We start from the raw sequence: 21,250 nt of genomic DNA on the forward strand, positions 1-21,250 counted from the left end.
TTTCTCTCAACCCATGCTATAATGGATTGTCTGACATTACGTTGCAGGATTCTTAAGTCCTACCTCCAGGCAATCTCATAGTTACTAGCAAAAATGAAAGTGTGAAATGCTTTTTAATGTATATTTAACAACACGTAGTCTGATGATGGCTGATGTGTCGTCTCTGTGGAACCCCTTTGCTCTCGGAGGAGGATGCCGAGAGACAACGTTTCACGTGTATTCTATCTGAAATCCTCACGTGCTTACTTTTCAGGTATATCTATTCCTGTCCTTTCAACAAAATCCTAAGATGTCATATACTTTAAATGTACGTCAAGCTTTAAATGGCTGGGTTACAGCCAGTTTTCAAGAAGAGGAAAGGTACCTTTCACAAGTGATGTTTCCTTTACTCCACCTCATGAAATTGCCTATTCTTAGCCAGCATAAAAATACAGCCTTTTTAAAAAGACAGTATGCAGTGGAGTGATGGACTTTTGAGGGGGAAATGCTGTTTTACTCATTTCTATTTTTTTAACTATTCCAGAAGCCACATAACTCCCATTTAAAGGAATTTCCACCACTGAGTCTAGCGTCATGTCTGCTTGACTTGAGAAGGACGTTTCATGAACTGCACTTGATTCTTTCCTATGGTGTCATTATTTAACAAAGATTAGGGTCCAATTTTTTTTGCATTTATACTAGGTTGCACAGCAAGAGTTCACATCTTACACTAATATATGCTAAAGAGTTGCATAGTATATAGATCATTGGTGTTAAAATGGCAGTACTGAAGGCATTTTAGATCACAGAGCTCCAGTGGTCCACATTTTGTTTGCCTTGACATTATTAAACCCAATCTGTTTCTATAGCTGTGACTGTAATTGCTGCATTGGCATAGCAGAAAGTTTGCTTTGTATATTAACTTTTATTAACACTGCTCGCATGCCATTTTCTCTTCTTGCTCTCCGTTGCATAAGCTGCCAGAGCACCTTCAGTTACATTGAATAATTATGCACAATCAATAAGTTTTTTTTTATTTGTCTTTGTTGTTTCTTTGATGTGGCCTGTAGGACGCTGCCGGCAAAGTTCTGGACCGCTGGGCCATCATGTCTCGAGAAGAGGAAATCATCACCCTTCAGCAGTTTCTGCGGTTTGGAGAAACCAAATCCATTGTGGAGCTGATGGCAATTCAGGAGAAAGAAGGGCAAGCTGTGGCCGTACCATCTTCAAAGACAGACTCGGACATACGGACTTTCATCGAGAGCAATAATCGCACCCGGAGCCCCAGCCTCCTTGCTCACTTAGAGAACAGCAATCCTTCCAGCATCCATCATTTTGAAAACATACCAAACAGCCTTGCATTTCTGCTTCCCTTCCAGTATATAAACCCCGTCTCAGCCCCGCTGTTAGGGTTGCCTCCCAATGGGCTGCTGTTAGAGCAGCCTGGACTGAGGTTGCGGGAACCCAGCATTTCAACTCAAAACGAATACAATGAGAGCAGTGAGTCGGAAGTATCCCCCACACCTTATAAGAGTGACCAGACACCCAATAGAAATGCCCTGACGAGCATCACTAACGTGGAGCCTAAAACCGAGCCAGCATGCGTCTCCCCCATTCAGAATTCTGCCCCAGTCAGTGACCTAAGCAAAACTGAACACCCAAAAAGCTCCTTCCGGATTCATCGTATGAGAAGAATGGGGTCAGCCTCGAGGAAAGGAAGAGTGTTCTGTAATGCGTGTGGGAAGACTTTCTATGACAAAGGTACGCTCAAAATTCACTATAATGCTGTTCACCTGAAGATTAAACATCGATGTACCATTGAAGGTTGCAACATGGTCTTCAGTTCCCTTCGAAGCCGGAATCGCCACAGTGCAAATCCCAACCCCCGCCTTCACATGCCTATGCTAAGGAATAACCGAGACAAAGATTTGATTCGGGCTACGTCAGGGGCTGCCACTCCAGTCATAGCTAGTACAAAATCAAATCTTACACTCACGAGCCCTGGCCGGCCCCCAATGGGTTTTACCACTCCTCCACTTGACCCCGTCTTACAGAACCCTCTCCCTAGCCAGTTGGTATTTTCTGGGCTAAAGACTGTACAACCAGTTCCTCCTTTTTATAGAAGTTTACTTACTCCAGGGGAAATGGTGAGTCCTCCAACTTCCCTCCCAACCAGTCCCATCATCCCTACCAGTGGTCCCATAGAGCAGCACCCTCCTCCACCCTCTGAGCCAATAGTGCCAGCAGTGATGATGGGCACTCATGAGCCCAGTGCTGACCTGGCACCTAAGAAAAAGCCTAGGAAGTCAAGCATGCCTGTAAAAATTGAGAAGGAGATCATTGATACAGCTGACGAGTTTGATGACGAAGATGATGACCCTAATGATGGTGGAACTGTGGTCAATGACATGAGCCATGACAATCATTGTCATTCCCAAGAGGAGATGAGCCCAGGCATGTCTGTGAAGGACTTCTCTAAGCATAGTAGGACCCGGTGCATTTCAAGAACTGAAATAAGAAGGGCTGACAGTATGACATCTGAGGACCAGGAGCCCGAGCGGGACTATGAGAATGAGTCTGAGTCTTCAGAGCCTAAACTTGGTGAGGAATCCATGGAAGGGGATGAGCACATTCACAGTGAGGTGAACGAAAAAGTCCTGATGAACAGCGAGAGGCCTGATGAGAACCATAGCGAGCCGTCTCACCAGGACGTCATCAAGGTAAAGGAAGAATTCACAGACCCCACTTACGACATGTTTTACATGAGCCAGTATGGACTGTACAATGGCGGGGGGGCCAGCATGGCTGCCTTGCATGAAAGTTTCGCATCGTCTCTGAATTATGGAAGCCCTCAAAAATTCTCCCCGGAAGGTGACCTGTGTTCTAGTCCAGACCCCAAAATCTGTTATGTGTGCAAGAAGAGCTTCAAAAGCTCCTACAGTGTGAAGCTTCACTACAGGAACGTTCACTTAAAAGAGATGCATGTCTGCACAGTGGCTGGCTGCAATGCTGCCTTCCCCTCTCGACGAAGCAGAGACAGGTCAGTAAATCTCCATTGGCTGCTCCTGCTGAGGGTGGGGGTACAGAGTCAGTCATAGTGGACTTAAAAGTTAGATGTTTTGATGCACTGTAAGGATTGCCCGTATTGACCACATGATCACTAAGCTGCCATATTCATGAAGCATTTATGCAGTCAGTGCTTGTTGTGATTAAGCATGCAGAATCTCATGTCATCTTACCTAGTAATGCACGCCATTTTCCTCTGTGTATGTGTATATGTGTGTGTACATGTATGTTTCCATGCATCTAGGTGTGAATAAGTTAACAGTACACAATTCCTTGCCTCCCTGTGAACCTTTCCTTAGAAGCCACAGCTTCGATCATATACATATGAGATATATATCATAAATATATATATACTTCTGCTGTGCCTTGTGGCTTTTAATTAAACCAATAAATTATCTTCATACACACATATTTATCCAATATAGAAACAGAAATTTATGGATGGAAAGAACCGTAGGTCCAGGACATCGAGACAGCCTGCATTTCCGTAGGTATAACCAGAAATATTATCATTCCTTACATGAATATTTAGTATGTCCTTCAGTTCCTTAAGAATCATCAAGCTATCAGAAGACAATGAGGTCAAAGTAATTGTTGATATGGGAAAGAGGATGGTTGTGTGGGTTTCTTGATTTTAACTCCATGGTGTCTTTGATCACATCCCTAAAATCTAATCTGCCATGGAACTTCACCACAAAGGGGGACATGCCTAAGTAAATGCTTTAGATCAGTTAGAATTCTCTGAGGACAGCCCTCAGATTGCATTAGCTCTCTAGTTTTGTGTCTGTAGTTCTGAAACCATGGGACGTAAGCAGAAGCATCTGACCCTAAACCTACCATATTCTTTATTAATCCTCTTACAATATGAATGGAATGTCAGGGTGGCCATTCAGTGGTGGGACAAGATGATGATCTGTCTCCTATGGAAGATGAGCCTTGGAGCAAGTTTGTTTTCTTCATAGTACCCCAGCCCAGGTCACCATCCTTCCTCCTTCAAGGGATGTGTGTTTTGGTTCCACACTAACCTTTTTAATATTTTCAGACAAAATTTTCTTTCACAGTTTAAAATATATGTAGAAAACAATGAATGAAGTTTCCAAAGATCTTCCACCTTCCTCTGGTGTTTATTAGTTGGATAGAGGTCTTTGACAAAGCAGAAGGTGGTGACAGGCCACTGGGACTGCTGTGGCAGGACACTTGGGAGAGCGGGGAATAGCCAGTTTGACTCCAGTCTGAGCTGTGCACTTATACACTGTCTTGAGTTAAAAAGAACAAGCATCACCACAAAGCAGTGACTTGTCTCTGCAGCATGTTCACATATGTAAGATCCACCCCTTTTAATGGATATACATATTGTCTTTCTTTTTACTCACACGGAAGGAGCCAAGTCCTATTCTTTTAATGATGTTTTTCTCCACTATCTTGGCTCCATTTAAAAAAAAAAAAGGATTCTTGTGTTACCATTATATTCAGTTCTAAATTCTTATTGACAGTCCCAGAAAATACCAGATAAGATACTTATACTATGATTAATAAATGTAGTCCCACCCCCATCCCTTTTTTGGAATAATTCTTTTGGATTACAAACAGTATATTAGTGATGATGAGGTTAATGCATTGAAAAAAATTTCATTGAAATTTTTTAACAATTATAAAAGACTTGTGAAAACTTTCATGAAATATTTATGAAAATGGAGTATTTGAAGACAAGCCAACATTTTAAACTTATTTGCATGAATTCCTTTCACATTTTCGTTTGCTGAAAACATCACAGTTCATAACCCTGGAATAAATAGCAAAGGGGAAGCATCCGAGCCTGGAGCTTTCACGAATGCACAGTCGGTACTGAACGCTAGAACACACTAAGAGCTGCTGTGTCTGTGTCCAGACACAAAGAGAGGTGCTGCTGAGACAGAATTCGTTTGTCTCTGGGGAAGTGCTTGCTGACAGAAAAGGGATATTTTTGTTGCCATTTTTATTGTAAAGACTTGGGAGATTAGCCAGTGCCAGCTACACAGAAGTTAGACCAGTGATCTTCCAAGTACAGGAGAGCACAGACAGGCTGTTTCAAAAGACAGTGGATACATTGTTGAGGGTGAAATAGTATACCATATCTAGTCTTTTTCATTTTAGAGTTTGTCATGTGATAAATGACAAAATAGAAATTGAAAAAAGATAAAGTGAATTTTTATTCTTCAAATTTGCCTTTCTAAAAACCACACAGATTTTTTTTTATCCCAAGCTAAATCCTTAAAAAAAAAAATAAAATAAAAAAAATAAAAAGTTGGGCCTTTATTTTTTTGCCAAAGGAAAATATCCATCCTGTTGAGATGATGACTTGAATTGACACAGTGATGTGTGACTAACTGGCACCAGAATACCAAGACACAGTGATGCCATTGAATTGCCAGCGTCTTCCCGAATCTCTGCACAGTGGTCTTGGGAACATAATTAGATTTCCCTCTCAGACGTAATCATTTCATCAATGACTGTCAGCCAGTGGTTGTGCCTCCTTGTGCACAGGGACTCTGAAGTCTCATCTGTGATCTGTTTCGACTCTTCTCTTTACTACTACACAAACTCAGAAAGCCTGTGTTCCTCTTTTGTTCCTTTAATCAAATGATGGACTAAAACTGTGACGAGCTTTCTTACCTTTCTCTTTAGCCAACAGACCTTCCCAAGACACTCTCCTTTGTCTTTAGACCTTCTGTCTCCAAACTGTTTCTTTCTACATGAGGAGGCCTGACTTCATCCATCCTTGACTCCACAGTGTCTTCCTTGTACAAATAAAGCAGTCGAGAGAAAGTTCCAGTGTGGAAAATATCCCCATGGTAGCTGAAGTTTGCAGGGCTCCTAGAACACCCTGCGTTTTCTCCTTTCTCCTGTTTGCCAATGAAGCTGCCTCGTCCTCCAAAATGCAATATCTTATAGGAGTTGGAAGCAGCTTCTGAGATGAGTATGCATGTAGTGGGGGTGCATTGCGGTCCTTGGATGAGCATGTTAGTAGGATGGAGATAGAAAAACAGCGCTAAGTACTATGTTTTAGGTTTGGCAGTGAGAGAAAGACACACATGCAAGGGATGACAACAGACAGAAACATTGTCAAAGGTGTCCTTCTGTAGTTGCCAATAATGGTGTATTTGATCAATTCAGAAGTCAGAAGGACCATTCCACATTAATGGCAAAGAGCAAGCTAATGTGCACGACTGCTTCCCCTCATTACCATCTGTTGTAAGAATGACCTTTATTCTGAATGATTGAAGTGAATGTAGAGCATTTCCTTTGTAAAGAGCTCTGATGCTCCGAGATGATTGTCAGATTCTTTCCTTACGTATCCCTTGATTTTTCTGCTGCTGGGTTATTCTTCTGTCAGGGAACGTGTGGAACTATGCATATGAGACACTCCCTGGGAAGAAGTTGTAACCATGTGGACTGGAGCTGCGGCATTCATAAAAGCACACTAGTCACACTCCGCAAACCTTAGTTTACCTGTGCTACTTTCTCATCCTGACTTCATTATTGCACCGAGTGAGCCACTTGTTCATCCCCACCACCCAGAACCGAAATAACCACACAGAAACTGTATTAATTAAAACATTCCTTGACCCATTAGCCCTAGCTTCTTATTGGCTAAGTCTTACATATTAGTTTAACCCATTTCTACTGATCTGTGTATTGCCACAAGGCTGTGGCTTACCAGGTAAAATTCCCAGCATCTGTCTCCAGCAGCTCCATGGTGTCTCTCTTACTCTACCCTTCTCTCTCCCAGCATTCAGTTCTATCTTCTCTGCCTACCTAAGTTCTGCCCTATCAACAGGCCAAAGCAGTTTCTTTATTCATTAACCAACAAAAGCAACACACAGACAGAAGGACCTCCCACACTACTTCATATTTAGGAGGGTTCACTGGCCACTAACCTATGCAGAAGAGAAACCCATACATTGTTTGTTTGTTTGTTTGTTTTTTTAATTCAAGGGGAGTAGGAAGCAAACAGACAGCTGAATCCATATCTGTCCTTTCCCTAACCTTCCTCATCATTTCCTAGTGTGTTGTTTTATTTGTATTTGCTTTGGTGATTGGAAATTTAAGAATGAAGACCTTCAGAAACTAGGTGGTGTGTACAGAAAGAAGTTAGCATCCTTGTGAACTTCACCCTCTTCATTTGTAACTGTCTCACAGCAATTGCCAAAGTCTGCCATAGATTTTATCAGGAAGGCAAGAGCCTCTTCCTGATCTTTAAGGTGTGTGGAGGTTGTTTCAGCCAGATGAATAAATTTTAAAACAAAATAATATCTGCCTAGGGTGATTTATAAATAAATATGAGGCAACCATTTGTGCCAAGTGTGAGCCTTCTCTTTGATTACCACTTAAATCAGTGCAGATTTAAACATGTAAACTTCTTGATTTGTATGGAGTAAGACATCTGTATTTGGTTTATTAAAACCTGCTGATGTCTCCAGAACTAAATTTGTTCGCGTATAGGCCTCTGGGTAGCCATAGCTAAACAGCAGAGATGTATAGTTTCTGCTCGTCTTATTACCTGACTTCCAGCCCTATACAGGTGTGCAGGAATAAATTAACATGAGCTACTCTGATGAGCCACTGCATACATTAACAGCAGAGGTGAGGATGCGAAAACATGCTACCTGCCTCCTGTTTTCACCTTCTCACCAAAGCAGCATCCATTTTTTCCATCATCCTCTATGTTTGGAAACTTATAGAGAACTTTTATAGACGGAGCTTTTCAATAAATACCAGGCGATACCTCCAAGAAACGAGCCACTTAGCACCAATTCAAGGGAACTATTAGTGTATGTGCCCTAATGTAATTAGCTGTCAAACAGTGTGCTAATCCTCAGAGGAGAGTCTCTTCATAGATGACTGCTTCATTCCCAACACTGTGCCCAATCCGATTTCAATTCTCTGCTTCCAAAACTCCTTATAGAGTGAAGTTGTGTGGGTCCTCTGGCTTTTAAAGGCTAAGAGATGTTTCCCTACTGCTCCTCTGTTTGGTTTCACAATAGAACCAGCAGATCAATAGGCCTTTTGTACTTATCTCCATTACTTTCCATCAAAAGCAAACAAACAAAGTAAATCCCCCTCCTGAGTAATTGCTGGTTGTGCCCTCCTCAAGCAAAACTTTGGTAGTAAGATAAACTTCGGTGTCATTCTTGTCCCCGGGGTTCTTTTTATATACTGAAAGAAGAGCAATGAGCAAAACGGTCTCCTTGTATCATGGGGAGAGACTCTGTCAAGCCTAAAGTGAGCCTTGGATCTTCCTAATGACCTCCTGCTGGCCCAGCTGGATGCAAGACAAGCTCATTTAAACCTCTGCTGACCTTTCGCTCCTCCACAAGCAGCCTTCCCCGCCACCATCTTCAGAACCGTGTGCCACAGAGACAGCCCAGTGGCCAACAAAACACTTGCCCTTGCACGTGCAAAGATGCTTTATAAATGCTGTGGAGGGAAGTTGCTATTGACTCTCCCGTGACTGTAGAGCCCCCGTGACAAACAGAATGCTTGTGAACAGCCTTTATCGTTGCCTTCTCTTCTTACCAGCTCTGCCTGGAAACTCCTGGCAAATACCAGAGAAGGTGCACCATAAGTTCCCAGGCACTATGTTTCATGATGGTATAACTTGGAAAGGGTCATTTTCCAGCTTTCTGTTTCTGGCTCATTAGAGTCTATTATACCCCTGATAGACTTTCTAGTTGTGAGTCTTGCTGATATGAAATATCATTTGAGATGCTTGTGTTTGCAGATATCCTTACAGTAGGAAGGTGGCATGAGACTATGCACATACATTAACATTCACCCTGTAACCCCGGTGGGATCCTCTCCTCTGTTCACCCTTGTAATCCCAGTGGGATCCTCCCCACTGGCCTTCCGTCTTCATTTGTGTGACCCTGGTGGAATCCTTTTGTCTTCACCTGTGTGACCCTGGTGGGATCCCTCCCTCTTCACCCGTGTGACCCTGGTGGGATCCCTCCCTCTTCACCCGTGTGACCCAGGTGGGATCCCTCCCTCTTCACCCGTGTGACCCTGGTGGGATCCCTCCCTCTTCACCCGTGTGACCCTGGTGGGATCCCTCCCTCTTCACCCGTGTGACCCTGGTGGGATCCCTCCCTCTTCACCTGTGTGACCCAGGTGGGCTCCTTCCCTCTGTTCACATGTAACCCTGGTGGGCTCCCTTCTCCCTTAGGTGAAAAACCAGTACCAGCTCTCTAGCTTTAAATATTGTTTCTTGTTTGCAAAGACAATGAAAGACTTTGCTGCTGGACTTCCCATGGAGGCTGATCTCTACAGTTGTTGTCCTTTCTCCTTCCTAAGGCTACTCGGAAATGGTGTAATGTTTTCCCCATAAGACTCTCAGGACCTCCAACTAGGTGGATACGGCAGTCTATGAAAGAAGTTTGCACTTGCCAAAAAGTTACAATGTTAAAATTTTAAAGGAGATGTGGTGACTGTGATTGCCGAGTGCCAAGCTGTGTGTGTTTGAGAGGCAGGCACAGCAAGTCAGGGGAAGAGAGAACAGTTTCGGAAAAGACAGTTTTTCTTCAGTCATTTCACATAAAGCTATACTTTAAAAAATACCTACATTTTATGTCCTAATGCAAGCTGCTTGGATTAAAAGGAGAGTTGTAAATTCCTGGTAAAATGCCGTCAGGCTGAAGTGTTAGTGATCTTAACTCTACTACTTGGCAGAGTTTATTGCCTCTTTTATTAACTAAGGGGAAAAATGTTACCTACTTCCAACTTAATTCTTTTTCTTGCTTGCTCTAATTTTTACTACACTTTGGAAAGGAAAGACAGAGAAGAGAGGCCACGTGACTCTACCTAGACATATGTAAGGGATGGCTCCATTCGACTGGCGTAGACAAATCTGAATTGTGCCTGAGCACTCAATCGTGCCCACCTTTCCCCGTAAGAGCACCAGTGGTGCACATGTGTGTTTATATATGAAAACACTTGAGCAGAAAGACCAAAACACAGATGGTCCTTCATTTCCAAAAGAGACCATCTTAGAAAGCAATAGATGAAGTTATTTCATCACGCTGATGGGAAATTGCAAGTTTTGCTAAGCCAAGCTATAGATTTTGAGCAAACAACAGGCCCTTGGAAGGAAGCCTCTGCTGTGTGATGGGGCTGAGGGAGCTGCTGTAACTCGGCTGCCTTTTTAGTGCCCCCTGTCACTGAGGGGGCTCTGGTGGGTCACTTCGCTCACTAGTAATTGTGTTTTACAGACTTCTAAAGCAATTGGCTCAGTCAGTCCCAATTCAATAAAAGTGCAGAGAGGGAGAGAGAGCACTTTTGTTCTATTTTTTACATGAAATTATTTCATTCAGCAGTCTGTCTTTTTTATTACCACGACTTGACATTAGCACTCCAAGCTATATTAGCATCCATTTCAGCAGTTCAGTAATGGTATTAAAAAAACACTTAACTTCAACGGTGAATGGTTGTATGACAGAACCATAAAAAAAAAAATCCACATTAAAAAAAAAAAAAACTTATGTATTTGTCCCAGCAAATTATTTTTCACTTGTTTAACCACTTCAAAACTATGTTCTCGTGATGGGTGTTCAGAAGCATCCCCTTTTCTCCAGAGCAGCAGGCAGTGTGACTCTATGGGCTTGAGGATTCGGGGGAAGAGGGAGCCCAGTGGTGAGAGAGAAGGTAAAACTGTTGTTTACCTATAGCTAGATTACCTTCCATTCATCAGCAGAGACGGAATTGGCAACCTCAGAGTACCCAAGGTGAAATTCTTGGATCTTCGTGCCTGACTGGGATTTGATTTTGAACCGAATACTCTCCAAACTCGGGAGCAGAGCCTAACTACTTTGGCACTGTGGTGCGCTCATAAATGACTACATTAGGTTCTAAATTTTGATTAAACCTTCAGTAATTAATCAATGGTAGACATGAAGCAGTTGGCAAGGTCCAGAGCTGCAAAATGTTTAAGACATAAAACATTACGAAGTAATTAGAATATGCTCCTTCAAGAGAGGGGTTGCCTTCAATAAAGAGGTAAATGATAGCATCCTGTTTATTGTGGATGTAGGCAGCCAGAGCAATATGATAAACTGCTGGAGATACACATATCAGTAATCATCCACATTATTAGTACCATTAATCATAATTCCAAAAATATGACAGCAGCAGCCAACTTTTTGACCAATTTTGCTTCTGCCTGTTGGCCATTATAACTTCCCTAATAGACCGCGGAGCTCCTTTGCGTGGCAGTTTGCATTGAGAATGGAAGGTTAATTATATTTGAGCTGCTGATTTCTTCTCTCCTTGGAAAAGGCTTAGCACTTTGACAATCCCAGGAGCTTGAGGTTGTTAAGCCAGTAAAAGTACTTTATTGAAATTTTCTTTGTTGGTGAGGAATGAGATGTTTCAAATGAGATATAAGAGCCAGGCTGGGACAGCACTAATGTTTCTTGCTCCAAAGTGATCCTTGGACAGCAAGAACCCGGTGGTTCTGTGGACCACTTTGCGTTCTTGTTGCTAGTCTGCCAGGAAGTTTAAAAGTTCAGCCCTGTACAGCGGTGCATCGGGAGGCTCTACGAGGTTAGTGGTGGTCTCAAGCATACGTTTGGGCTAGAATGTTTGGTGGCAGGAAGCGACTCTTTACTGAAATATTCTGGACTTCCAACCATGCCGGTGTGACTACAAGGGAATTCGCAAACATCATGTAGATGCTTGTGCAGGATGGAGTCTTTAGCAGCACAGGTACGCTACTGGTGGGCTGACCGAAGTAGTCATGTTTCAGCTGGCAGCTTTGACACATGAGCAGTTATGCAGATGAGATTGTGCTCACCTGAGTTTTCAAGTTCATTACCTTCATTTTTCCACATACGTTTCTGGATGAAGTCCAAAGCTAAGTAATATTGATGGTCCTACAAGATACCGTCTCTTTCCATGGGAAACCTAGAGATCCCTAATGTCATCTCTTAAGATCACAAATTAACTGTTTGAATGATATAAAACATTTTAAATACTTCCTCTCAGAAATTATTTCCTTTTAAAATGATCTCAGAAATCAATGTCTTATATTTTACATATTGAAATTTTTTAATGGAAGACAGATTTGAATATGAAGAAAGCAGTTCATTCCAATTATTTGGAAAAAAAATCCTTGCTAAGAAACTCTTTAAATTAGACAGCAAAATATGAATCAGAAGATGTAAAGGGTTTTTTTTTTCCAGCCTGAGTAGGTGCAAAACTTAAAATTACACCCAGATTATCTTTAAAAGAGGCTGTGCTTTTTCTTCCCCAACAATAGCAGTAGCTAAGTACCAGATAAGCTACCTGGTGGAGAAAGTCCCCAAGTGCTGGGAAAACATAGCCTAGTCACACCGTCACCCTCCCCATGCCTTACAGCACAACAGGTACAACGGAAAGCCTTCTCGTGTGAGGCACAACTTAACATCACAGTGGTTAGTGAGCAAGGCTGTTGATGGATATCAATTCTATGCTTAACCTGAGCAGGCGGCATCCACATTTTCCATCTACCCATCTGCCCTCCCAAATGCCATCACTCCGTTAACATTTTTATGCATTCCGCAGCAATGACAAATTGTTTTCTAACTGTAGTGCCAAATTTAGTATGCAAAAGACATGTTTGCCTCTGCCAACAAACCAATAATTCTCACTAACATCTTCAGAGTTACAGCATTTATAAAGTTGCAAAGTGGAGTAAACAAACCATCTGTTTGGCTTTTCCATATATGTCATGCTTTCTTATTAGCATATTACGATTCATTTAGTAAACAAATTTGGTGATTTCGCTCACGTCAAAGATAGATCGGAAGCCTGAAGATGATTAACATTCCTGGGCCAAGCACATTAATACATTGCTTCCTCTGCAAAGTTAAATGGCTTCTCAGGAGAATCGCCCCTTGTTGACAAGATGAGACTGTCAATTTTGTTTGCCTGCCACGTTAGGGGCCATAAGGGGATGGCAGGCTCTGAGAGAGGGGAGTCGTGTGGGCAGCATAATTCACTGTGAATTGAGAAAAGAAGTCTAATTCTGATAAATGGTCGACCCCAATACATCCTACCTGTTATTACAACAGACGTGCCGTATCTGTGCAGTAAATTAGTTAATCCCCTAAAGAGTTTGGTGGGCGCTTATCTTCAAGTGAATGATTTGAATGGAGAGGGAACTGCCTGCGTGACCAGTGTGGATGATTTGTTTTAGATGAAAAGGGATTGAAAAAAACTGAATTTCATATTTTTTAAAAAAATTTGCTTAGTCTTTATTTCTTGCATTAATTTTGCATCTCTTTACTTTTTGGGTTTTTGAGAATTATCCACTATAATTTTACACTACATTTCTTTGTCAGCTGGGGCAGGGTGCTGGGGGAGGGCAATGCAGACGGTCTGGAGAGAATCTTTATTGAAAATCCTCGAACAACTGCAGTTTTTCAGAATATGGGTTGTGCAAAAATGTCATTGAACTCACTGAGGTGTAAGCATGTGACCAATAAATGGTAATGCAGACACGAGGAGCTGAGTGCAATAGTCAATCTCACAACAGAGTGCCGAGGAGAGAGCAATTTGGAGAGGGTTTACATTTCTGTTTGGAAGTACCGCTAACTAACCCCCCATTCACATCTGTTTGGAAGTACTGCTAACTAACCCTGTATACACATCTGTTTGGAAGTACTGCTAACTAACCCTGTATACACATCTGTTTGGAAGTATTGCTAAAACTAACCCTGTATACACATCTGTTTGGAAGTACTGCTAACTAACCCTGTATACACATCTGTTTGGAAGTACTGCTAAAACTAACCCTGTATACACATCTGTTTGGAAGTACTGCTAACTAACCCTGTATACACATCTGTTTGGAAGTACCGCTAACTAACCCTGTATTTATATCTGTTTGGAAGTACTGCTAACTAACCCTGTATACACATCTGTTTGGAAGTACTGCTAACTAACCCTGTATACACATCTGTTTGGAAGTACTGCTAAAACTAACCCTGTATACACATCTGTTTGGAAGTACTGCTAACTAACCCTGTATACACATCTGTTTGGAAGTACTGCTAACTAACCCTGTATTTATATCTGGCATCTATACTCCCCTAGTTTGGAGAAATCCCTCTTCCCTCTCTTTTTCCCTCCCTTCATGTACATAGACAGCTGACCCTTTATATCCAGCAAGTCTATATTCACGGATTCAACCAGCTGCAAACAGAAAATGTTAGAGAAAAATCGCGGTTACACCCAACACATAAAAGACATCTTTTCTTATCACTATTTCCTATATGACATAGTGCACTGATGATTTGTAAAACATTTATGTTATGTGGGAATCATAAGTAATACAGATATGACTTAATTTATAACGAAGGATTGTGTAGGGTGGGCACAAGTACTTTTTCAGTGTATATAAGGGACTTTGGGGAACCTGGATTCTGGTTTAGGGTTGGTACTGAATCAAGCCCTGGATGATGCCAAGGGATGACTGCACGCACACACCATACACACACACCACACCACACACATAATCTTCTGCGGACATTTCACTGTGGTCATTTTAGACAGTATTATTTGCGACTATTTGACATATATTTGTGGTAAGTGACGGAGTGGAGCAGGAAAGTAAATACAAAAAAAAAAAAAAAAACCCAAAGTGAAATCTTAATTCCATTTTACTCAAAGAATTGTGTGATATTAATTCACTAATCCTGGAGTGGCATGAAATTAAGAATTACGTATTGCACATTTTATATAACATATTAGCTTGATTAGTGGATTTGGGAAATTAGTTTCTGACTGGCTGGCTGGCTTAGTTATTTTTTGTTGCCGTGATAAATACTGATTGCTCTTCCAGAGGTCCTGAGTTCAATTCCCAGCAACCACATGGTGGCTCACAACCATCTGTAATGGGGTCTAGTGCCCTCTTCTGGCCTGCAGGCATACACACAGACAAAATACTGTATACATAATAAATAAATAAATAAATAAATAAATAAATAAATAAGAACAAGCAGCTAACAACAAAACCTCCTGTCCTTCCCCTGTATTTCAAAACCAAACTCAAACTCTGGTTTTGTTCAAACTTGCTTGTAAAGTGTTGTATCAGCTCCCCCTGGGCACTTGGGCACATGGGGAAATGAGACATAAGAACAAAGCCCACAGCAGCACTTGCTTTCCTTGTCAGCAGGGTCTGGAGTCTACTGATGGCATTTGATGCATCCTGTGTTCTGTGATTAGGTGTGCTTTCCTTTAAGAAACAGAAAAGACAGGGTATTGTGCATTGGTCCAGCGACAGGACTTAACTCAGCATTCAAGATAAGACAGAAGTTTAGGCACTGAGACCCTTCCCCTGGATCTAAAGCTTTATTTCCTTTTGATTTGTGTGTGTGTGACCTCTTAACTTTTGGCAGATTGTTTGTTAGGCTAGAACTTCAGAAAACGCTGGTGACTATGCATAGCCCAAGTGAGACGAGTGCCTTGGCCCTACATTCTGTGATGTGCCTTACACTGGTGCGGAGTCTACTCTCCACTCTGTCACTGCTGTCATTTTACAGAGACGGGAAATGCTTCTCCTCTGCACCATCCATCCTCTGTGCTGTGTGAGAAAACTTCTGTGAGACTGTGCTTGTCTGATTCGTTACCTCCTGCATGCCAGGCATCTACCTCATCTGCCACAGGCTGACGTACATTTCATCTAAAGTCTTTAAAGTGTGAGCTACCCCTACCTTCATACCCATGAATTCTTTATCTCAGCCTTTATCTTTCCTTTTTTCTTCTTTCTTTGTTTTTTCTGTGAGAATAATTTCCTTCTTCGTAGCTGTATCATTTGCCTAATCAGAACAAGCAGAAACAGCTTTTTATATTCTCAGGCTCGTATTTAGTCTAAATTTTAGCTAATTATTAGTCTTCCTTCTTTTTCAAGGCAAGTGTTCAGAACACTAGATATCTCCCTCTTGAACAATGCTTGTATATCTCTGGGTAATGGATCCTTATGCTGCGGTCTCCCTGTTTACATCACACTGCCCCCTCCCTCCCATCCTGGGCTTCTTTTTGCTCAGCATCTGATTGTCAGTAGTGAGTTCTTTCTATCTTTCTTCTTTTTACCTCTTCAGTTTTGCTGATCCAATTAAACTTGTAATAGTCCTCAAATTGCTCTTAACCTTAGGTCTTTGTATCTCATGGGGACGGTGTTTTTATGACAGTCAGTGGTTTGAGTTGACTGATTGGCGGGTCTAGCAATAGATCTTTGTTAAAACCCAAGTGCTGCCTCCTGTCCATTCTGTAGAGGCTTGAAGAACAGGACCAGTAGTGTCTGACAAAGAACCTCAGTCAGCCTGCTTTCCCTCATCTTGCTTGTCTTCTCTCTACCCCAGCAACACTGTGACAGTCTGGAGACTCCCAAGTCCAAGGCATGGGGCTGAACCAGCTGGCTTTCCCCCGCCCATTATCCTCATCCCCACTCCATGTGTTTTGCATATGGCGTTTTGGAAGATTATTAAACAAAAATGAAATAGATTAAGAAATGAACATAAAAGAATCAATTCTCTTGAACTGTGGTTGCATAATGGAAATCGACTGCCGTGAATGAACCCATGCACTGAAGTTATGAACAGCAGAGTTAATGCGCTGCCATGAGTTCATCTTTATTATTACATTACACCTGAATCAATTGATAAAGTAGCTTTTTTTTCGTAAGCGAGGGATGGCACTTAATTGAATAAAAGTCAATGTAATTATATTAACAGAGGCCAACAGTACTGCTGACAGCGGAAAAGGGACACTGTTGAGTGGAGTGCCAGAGCTGGTCTCCACATTTCTGCACATCGTTTGGTTGACAGATATTGAGGGCTGGTACATCATCTAATTAGATTGCAGCCTTCTCCTGCTGTACGTGAGACGTGGAGAGCAGATCCCTTCCTGGTAACATATCAGTGGAGACGTGTAAATTCACAAGTCATCCTATGGGAGAGGTGTCCGTCAGGGTGATCCGGATGCCCTCTTGTCAATGTTAATTTATTCTTCCTCGTTCAGTCTGTCTTGATGCAACCTTTGTGTGTCTGGCTGCTGTCTTCTCAGCAGCGAACCTAGCAAGTGGTAACTGCAAATGTGTGAGAAACAACATAGAGTTCTAGATTGAGGCAAAATGTGTGTTTATGAAATGGAGAAAGGGGGTGGGGTGTTAAAAATATGAATGAGGGTTGGGTTTTATGAACTGCTTACAGCTGGCAGCTTGTTTTCTCAGTAGCGCAGGGGTACACAGTTTAACTATTTCCACGTTCCTTCTTGTTCTAACCCTGTGTCTCCCCGCATGTCATGGGAAAGACTTCACAGTAGGCATTTTCTGCACTCTGCTTAGCAACACACCCACAGTCATCTGACACCTGACACCAGGGAAAAAGGAATGTCAGAACAGGCCTGTGGGGACAACTTCTGTTTATCCACATTCATGTACCCACACACTGCATGCATCTGTTTGGAACTCATTTATGGTTGATGCTGATGCTGTGAATTTGGTGTATTTGATTTGATTGATGGTTTTTGGATTATGCAGGTGATCTGAAAAGACAGCATATGAGATGATCACTTATGACAGAAAATAATTTTGTGATCACAACATTTTAAATCCCTATTTTATTGTTTAAGTTTTCAAAAGCCGGATGTCTAGAATGTGAATTTGTTTTCTCTCTCTCTTTCTCCCTCTTTCTCTCTCTCTCTCTCTGTCTCTCATTCTTGCTTTCTTTTGTGATCGATTTAGCAAAAGATTAGAAAGCTGATCTTATTGTCACAAGGTAAGCTCAGCCTTCCCAAGTGCAGTGTGGAGAGGGCTGCCACCCTCCGCCCCTCAACCCAGAGTGCTGATTGTCTCGTGTGGAAAGGTGGGAAGCCTCTCCCTCCTTTCTTGCCCTGGAGGCACATACCTCTCACACTTCTCTAGGACGTGTTAGCCTCCCTTGTTCCCAATTGGAGAGACTTCTGATTATAACCAGGAGGACTTGATGCAGACCATTTTGGTCGTTTCTATCACCACAGTTAACGTCTCTAAGATGTCCAGCCTCCAGTGCTGGCAAGTTTTATCTCCCTGTTTCTTTATCACCTTATTTTTGTGGAGGGTAGCTTTCAATTTAGGTACTTGGCAAACATCTGAGCCTTTGCAGGTGGAGAGAGGTATATGCCCAAGGGCGCTTTCAAAGTCAATGGGGGGTGTAAATACAAAAGGCAATGTTTTCATATAAACAGTGACTTGGGCTTTGTAAGTCCTGAGGTCCCTGTAGATGCTCTGGGAATGAATCTCTCCCTTTTTAGCACAAGCAAAACTTGATGTTTTGCTTGTCAAAGTTAGAAGTTCTGTTTATGAACTAAAGGGACTCTGTCATTGTGCTTGATTTTTTTTTTTTTTTAAAGAAACTTACTGTGCTTTAATTTTTATCCTTTTGGATTTTTTTTGTTGGGGGGAGGCAGGGGTTGTATATTTAGAAAATAATTTATCAGATTATATTTTAAAAAATTAAACCTTAAAGTAGCATTATTTGATGAAGACAGTTCATTGCTAAAATGTAGTATCTTTTGAAAAACTAAATGTATTTTGCTGTTAGATTTGGGTGGGATTTCAGACAGGTTTGAGAAAAGATTCATATCACAAAGAAAAGATCTTTGAACTGTTTGAAGTTACTGTTTTCCTGAGACTTCTTTTTAAACCTAAAACATGAAATATAGGAGAGTGGGGAAGATGATTTTTTTTAAGTTAAACCTAAATTATGTAGACCATTTACTTTTTTTAAAAATGCAGGCCTTTTTCACAGTATTTGCTGTATTAGAAAAAGCTTGTTTGATGTTATTTTCTAATTTTAAGTAAATTTAGACTATTCCATTTAGACAAGCCGAGGCTCCATTCTTTTACCTTGTTTCGTGTTTATTATCCTAGATGTACTTTATGTTTAAGACATCTGCAAGGAGGTCCTCTGTGGCTGATGCCCTAGCGGCACAGCCATTGAGAAAAGAGGGCCTAAGTGTGCATTCATCCTGGCCCTTGAAGAGTTTATTCATAAAAATGACATCAATGGAAAGTTCCCTTTCTGCACCTCCCACCTGCACTCAATCCCAGATCCCGAGGATGTGGGGAATGCTTGCTTCTATAATGGTGTAATTAGGAGTGAATGTGCTTATTTGGTGCTGACTGAAAGTTGAATCAATTTTAAAATGCTCTCCTTTTTTTCACCCTTCCCCGCTCCCTGTGCGCCTCCCCCCTTCCCTCTTGTTTTCCTAGACACAGTGCCAACATAAACCTGCATCGTAAACTGTTGACCAAAGAACTCGATGACATGGGCCTGGACTCATCGCAGCCCTCCCTCAGCAAGGACCTCCGGGATGAATTTTTAATGAAGATCTATGGTGCCCAGCACCCTCTGGGGCTCGATGTCAGGGAAGATGCCTCCTCTCCCGCAGGGACAGAAGACTCCCACCTGAATGGGTATGGGAGAGGCATGGCGGAGGACTACATGGTCCTTGACCTGAGCACCACCTCCAGCCTCCAGTCCAGCAGCAGCATCCACTCCTCCAGAGAGTCAGATGCAGGCAGCGATGAGGGGATTCTTCTTGATGACATTGATGGCGCCAGTGACAGTGGGGAATCCGCACACAAGGCTGAGGCTCCCACCCTCCCCAGCAGCCTAGGGGCTGAAGTTTCAGGGTCTCTTATGTTCAGCAGCTTGTCTGGGAACAATGGTGGGATCATGTGCAACATTTGCCACAAAATGTACAGCAACAAGGGGACCCTGAGGGTCCACTACAAAACTGTGCATCTGCGAGAGATGCATAAGTGCAAAGTCCCGGGCTGTAACATGATGTTTTCCTCTGTGCGAAGCCGGAATCGGCACAGTCAGAACCCTAATCTCCACAAAAACATTCCCTTCACTTCAATAGATTAGTCCCAGAACGAACACTACAAATGCCAGCTCTCACCAGATGGCCTACATGTTTGAACTGCCATAGCCTGTGTGTGCTTCCATAGCGGGGCACACACGTGTGTGCACATGTGTGTAGCTCTGTGTCTTCACTTGTGCACCCACATATTTCTTTTCTTTAGATAAAAATGATAAACACTAGGTGCTTTTGAATTTTTTTTTTTCTTTTCCTTTATAGTTTTGGGAGAGGGTGGATCTTTTACTTGGGGTAAAAACAAAAGTACCCCTTTCAATACACACACACACAGGAACACACATGTGTTCAGCTAACCCCAATTTTGATAGAATAATTCTTGGTCTTCTCCAAAGAGACATTTTGTTGTACCTATGACTGTTGCCTGCAAAAAATAAAAGGGAAAAAAAGAGAAAAGAAACAAAAAGGAACTTCTTATAGTTGTCTTTTGTGAACTTGAAGGTTTTGAGAGAATCTTTAATTAAAGCATGGCAGATTTGCCTGTACATATTTAGCCTTGAGAGGCCAATGATGTAAACCAGTTGTATTGATTGTTGTTTAAGTCTTCTTTAATTTTGACAGTTACATCCAGCTGTTAGATATGCAGGAAATAAATAGTTTGTTGGCTAGTTCTATTCATTTTTGTTAGCATTAATGCACATTTCCTTTATATAAAAAAAAAAAACAGAAAAAAAAAACCAAAACAAAACAAAAAAAAAAACCATGGTCTTGTTTTTACTACCTGTTAGATATAGTGAATAAGACGTGCTGGCATGCTTCGCAGCACAGACCTGAGTTTTTAAAATGTCCTGTACTAGTACATAAGTCCAGCCATGCACTTTTTTTCATACACTACAGGGGGATGTGTAATATCCATGCTTCTTCTTGTCCTTAAACTATCGCCAAACTTCAGTGAGTATCTTTCCTTTAAAAACAACCCACTTGTATAAAAATGTTCTGGTCAGTAAAGGGCACAGATGCCAAACAAAAAGTATTAGTGTTAACACAAAACTGCCAACTTTGCACAAGTTTTCAGAAAAGAAAATATAATTAGTCACTCAACATAACCACAGGCTAACTTTTTGGCCACAGAAAACCGCTTTAAAAAAAAAAGTGGCGATTCTTCTGAGTGCAGAGTATTATTAGAATCAGCTTTGTGTCCTTCCTCCATACATGTTAAGTGACATTAACATGGTGTGAAACAGCCGAGTCACTTCTGTAGAGGCAGGATACCATTTCAGGACGCAATGGCCTGAACTACTCACTAAAGGAGCAGAGCTGAAGACAGTAA

At 41.8% G+C, this 21,250-nt stretch overlaps 1 protein-coding gene across 2 annotated transcripts in view; it reads left to right on the forward strand.

The window, feature by feature from the left end:
- The window catches only part of Bnc2 (basonuclin zinc finger protein 2), a 396,996-nt gene extending 376,366 nt beyond the window's left edge, over positions 1–20,630 (forward strand). For both annotated transcript variants that reach the window (XM_057784403.1, XM_057784404.1), the window contains 2 exons: positions 1,050–3,019; positions 19,310–20,630. In XM_057784403.1, the coding sequence (XP_057640386.1) occupies positions 1,050–3,019; positions 19,310–19,970 (2,631 nt within the window). In that variant the 3' untranslated portion in view covers positions 19,971–20,630. The remainder of the gene's footprint in view (positions 1–1,049; positions 3,020–19,309) is intronic.
- Positions 20,631–21,250: the final 620 nt, after the last annotated feature.

Source organism: Chionomys nivalis, chromosome 11 (genome assembly GCF_950005125.1).
Source record: "Chionomys nivalis chromosome 11, mChiNiv1.1, whole genome shotgun sequence".
Taxonomy (NCBI): Eukaryota; Metazoa; Chordata; class Mammalia; order Rodentia; family Cricetidae; genus Chionomys; species Chionomys nivalis.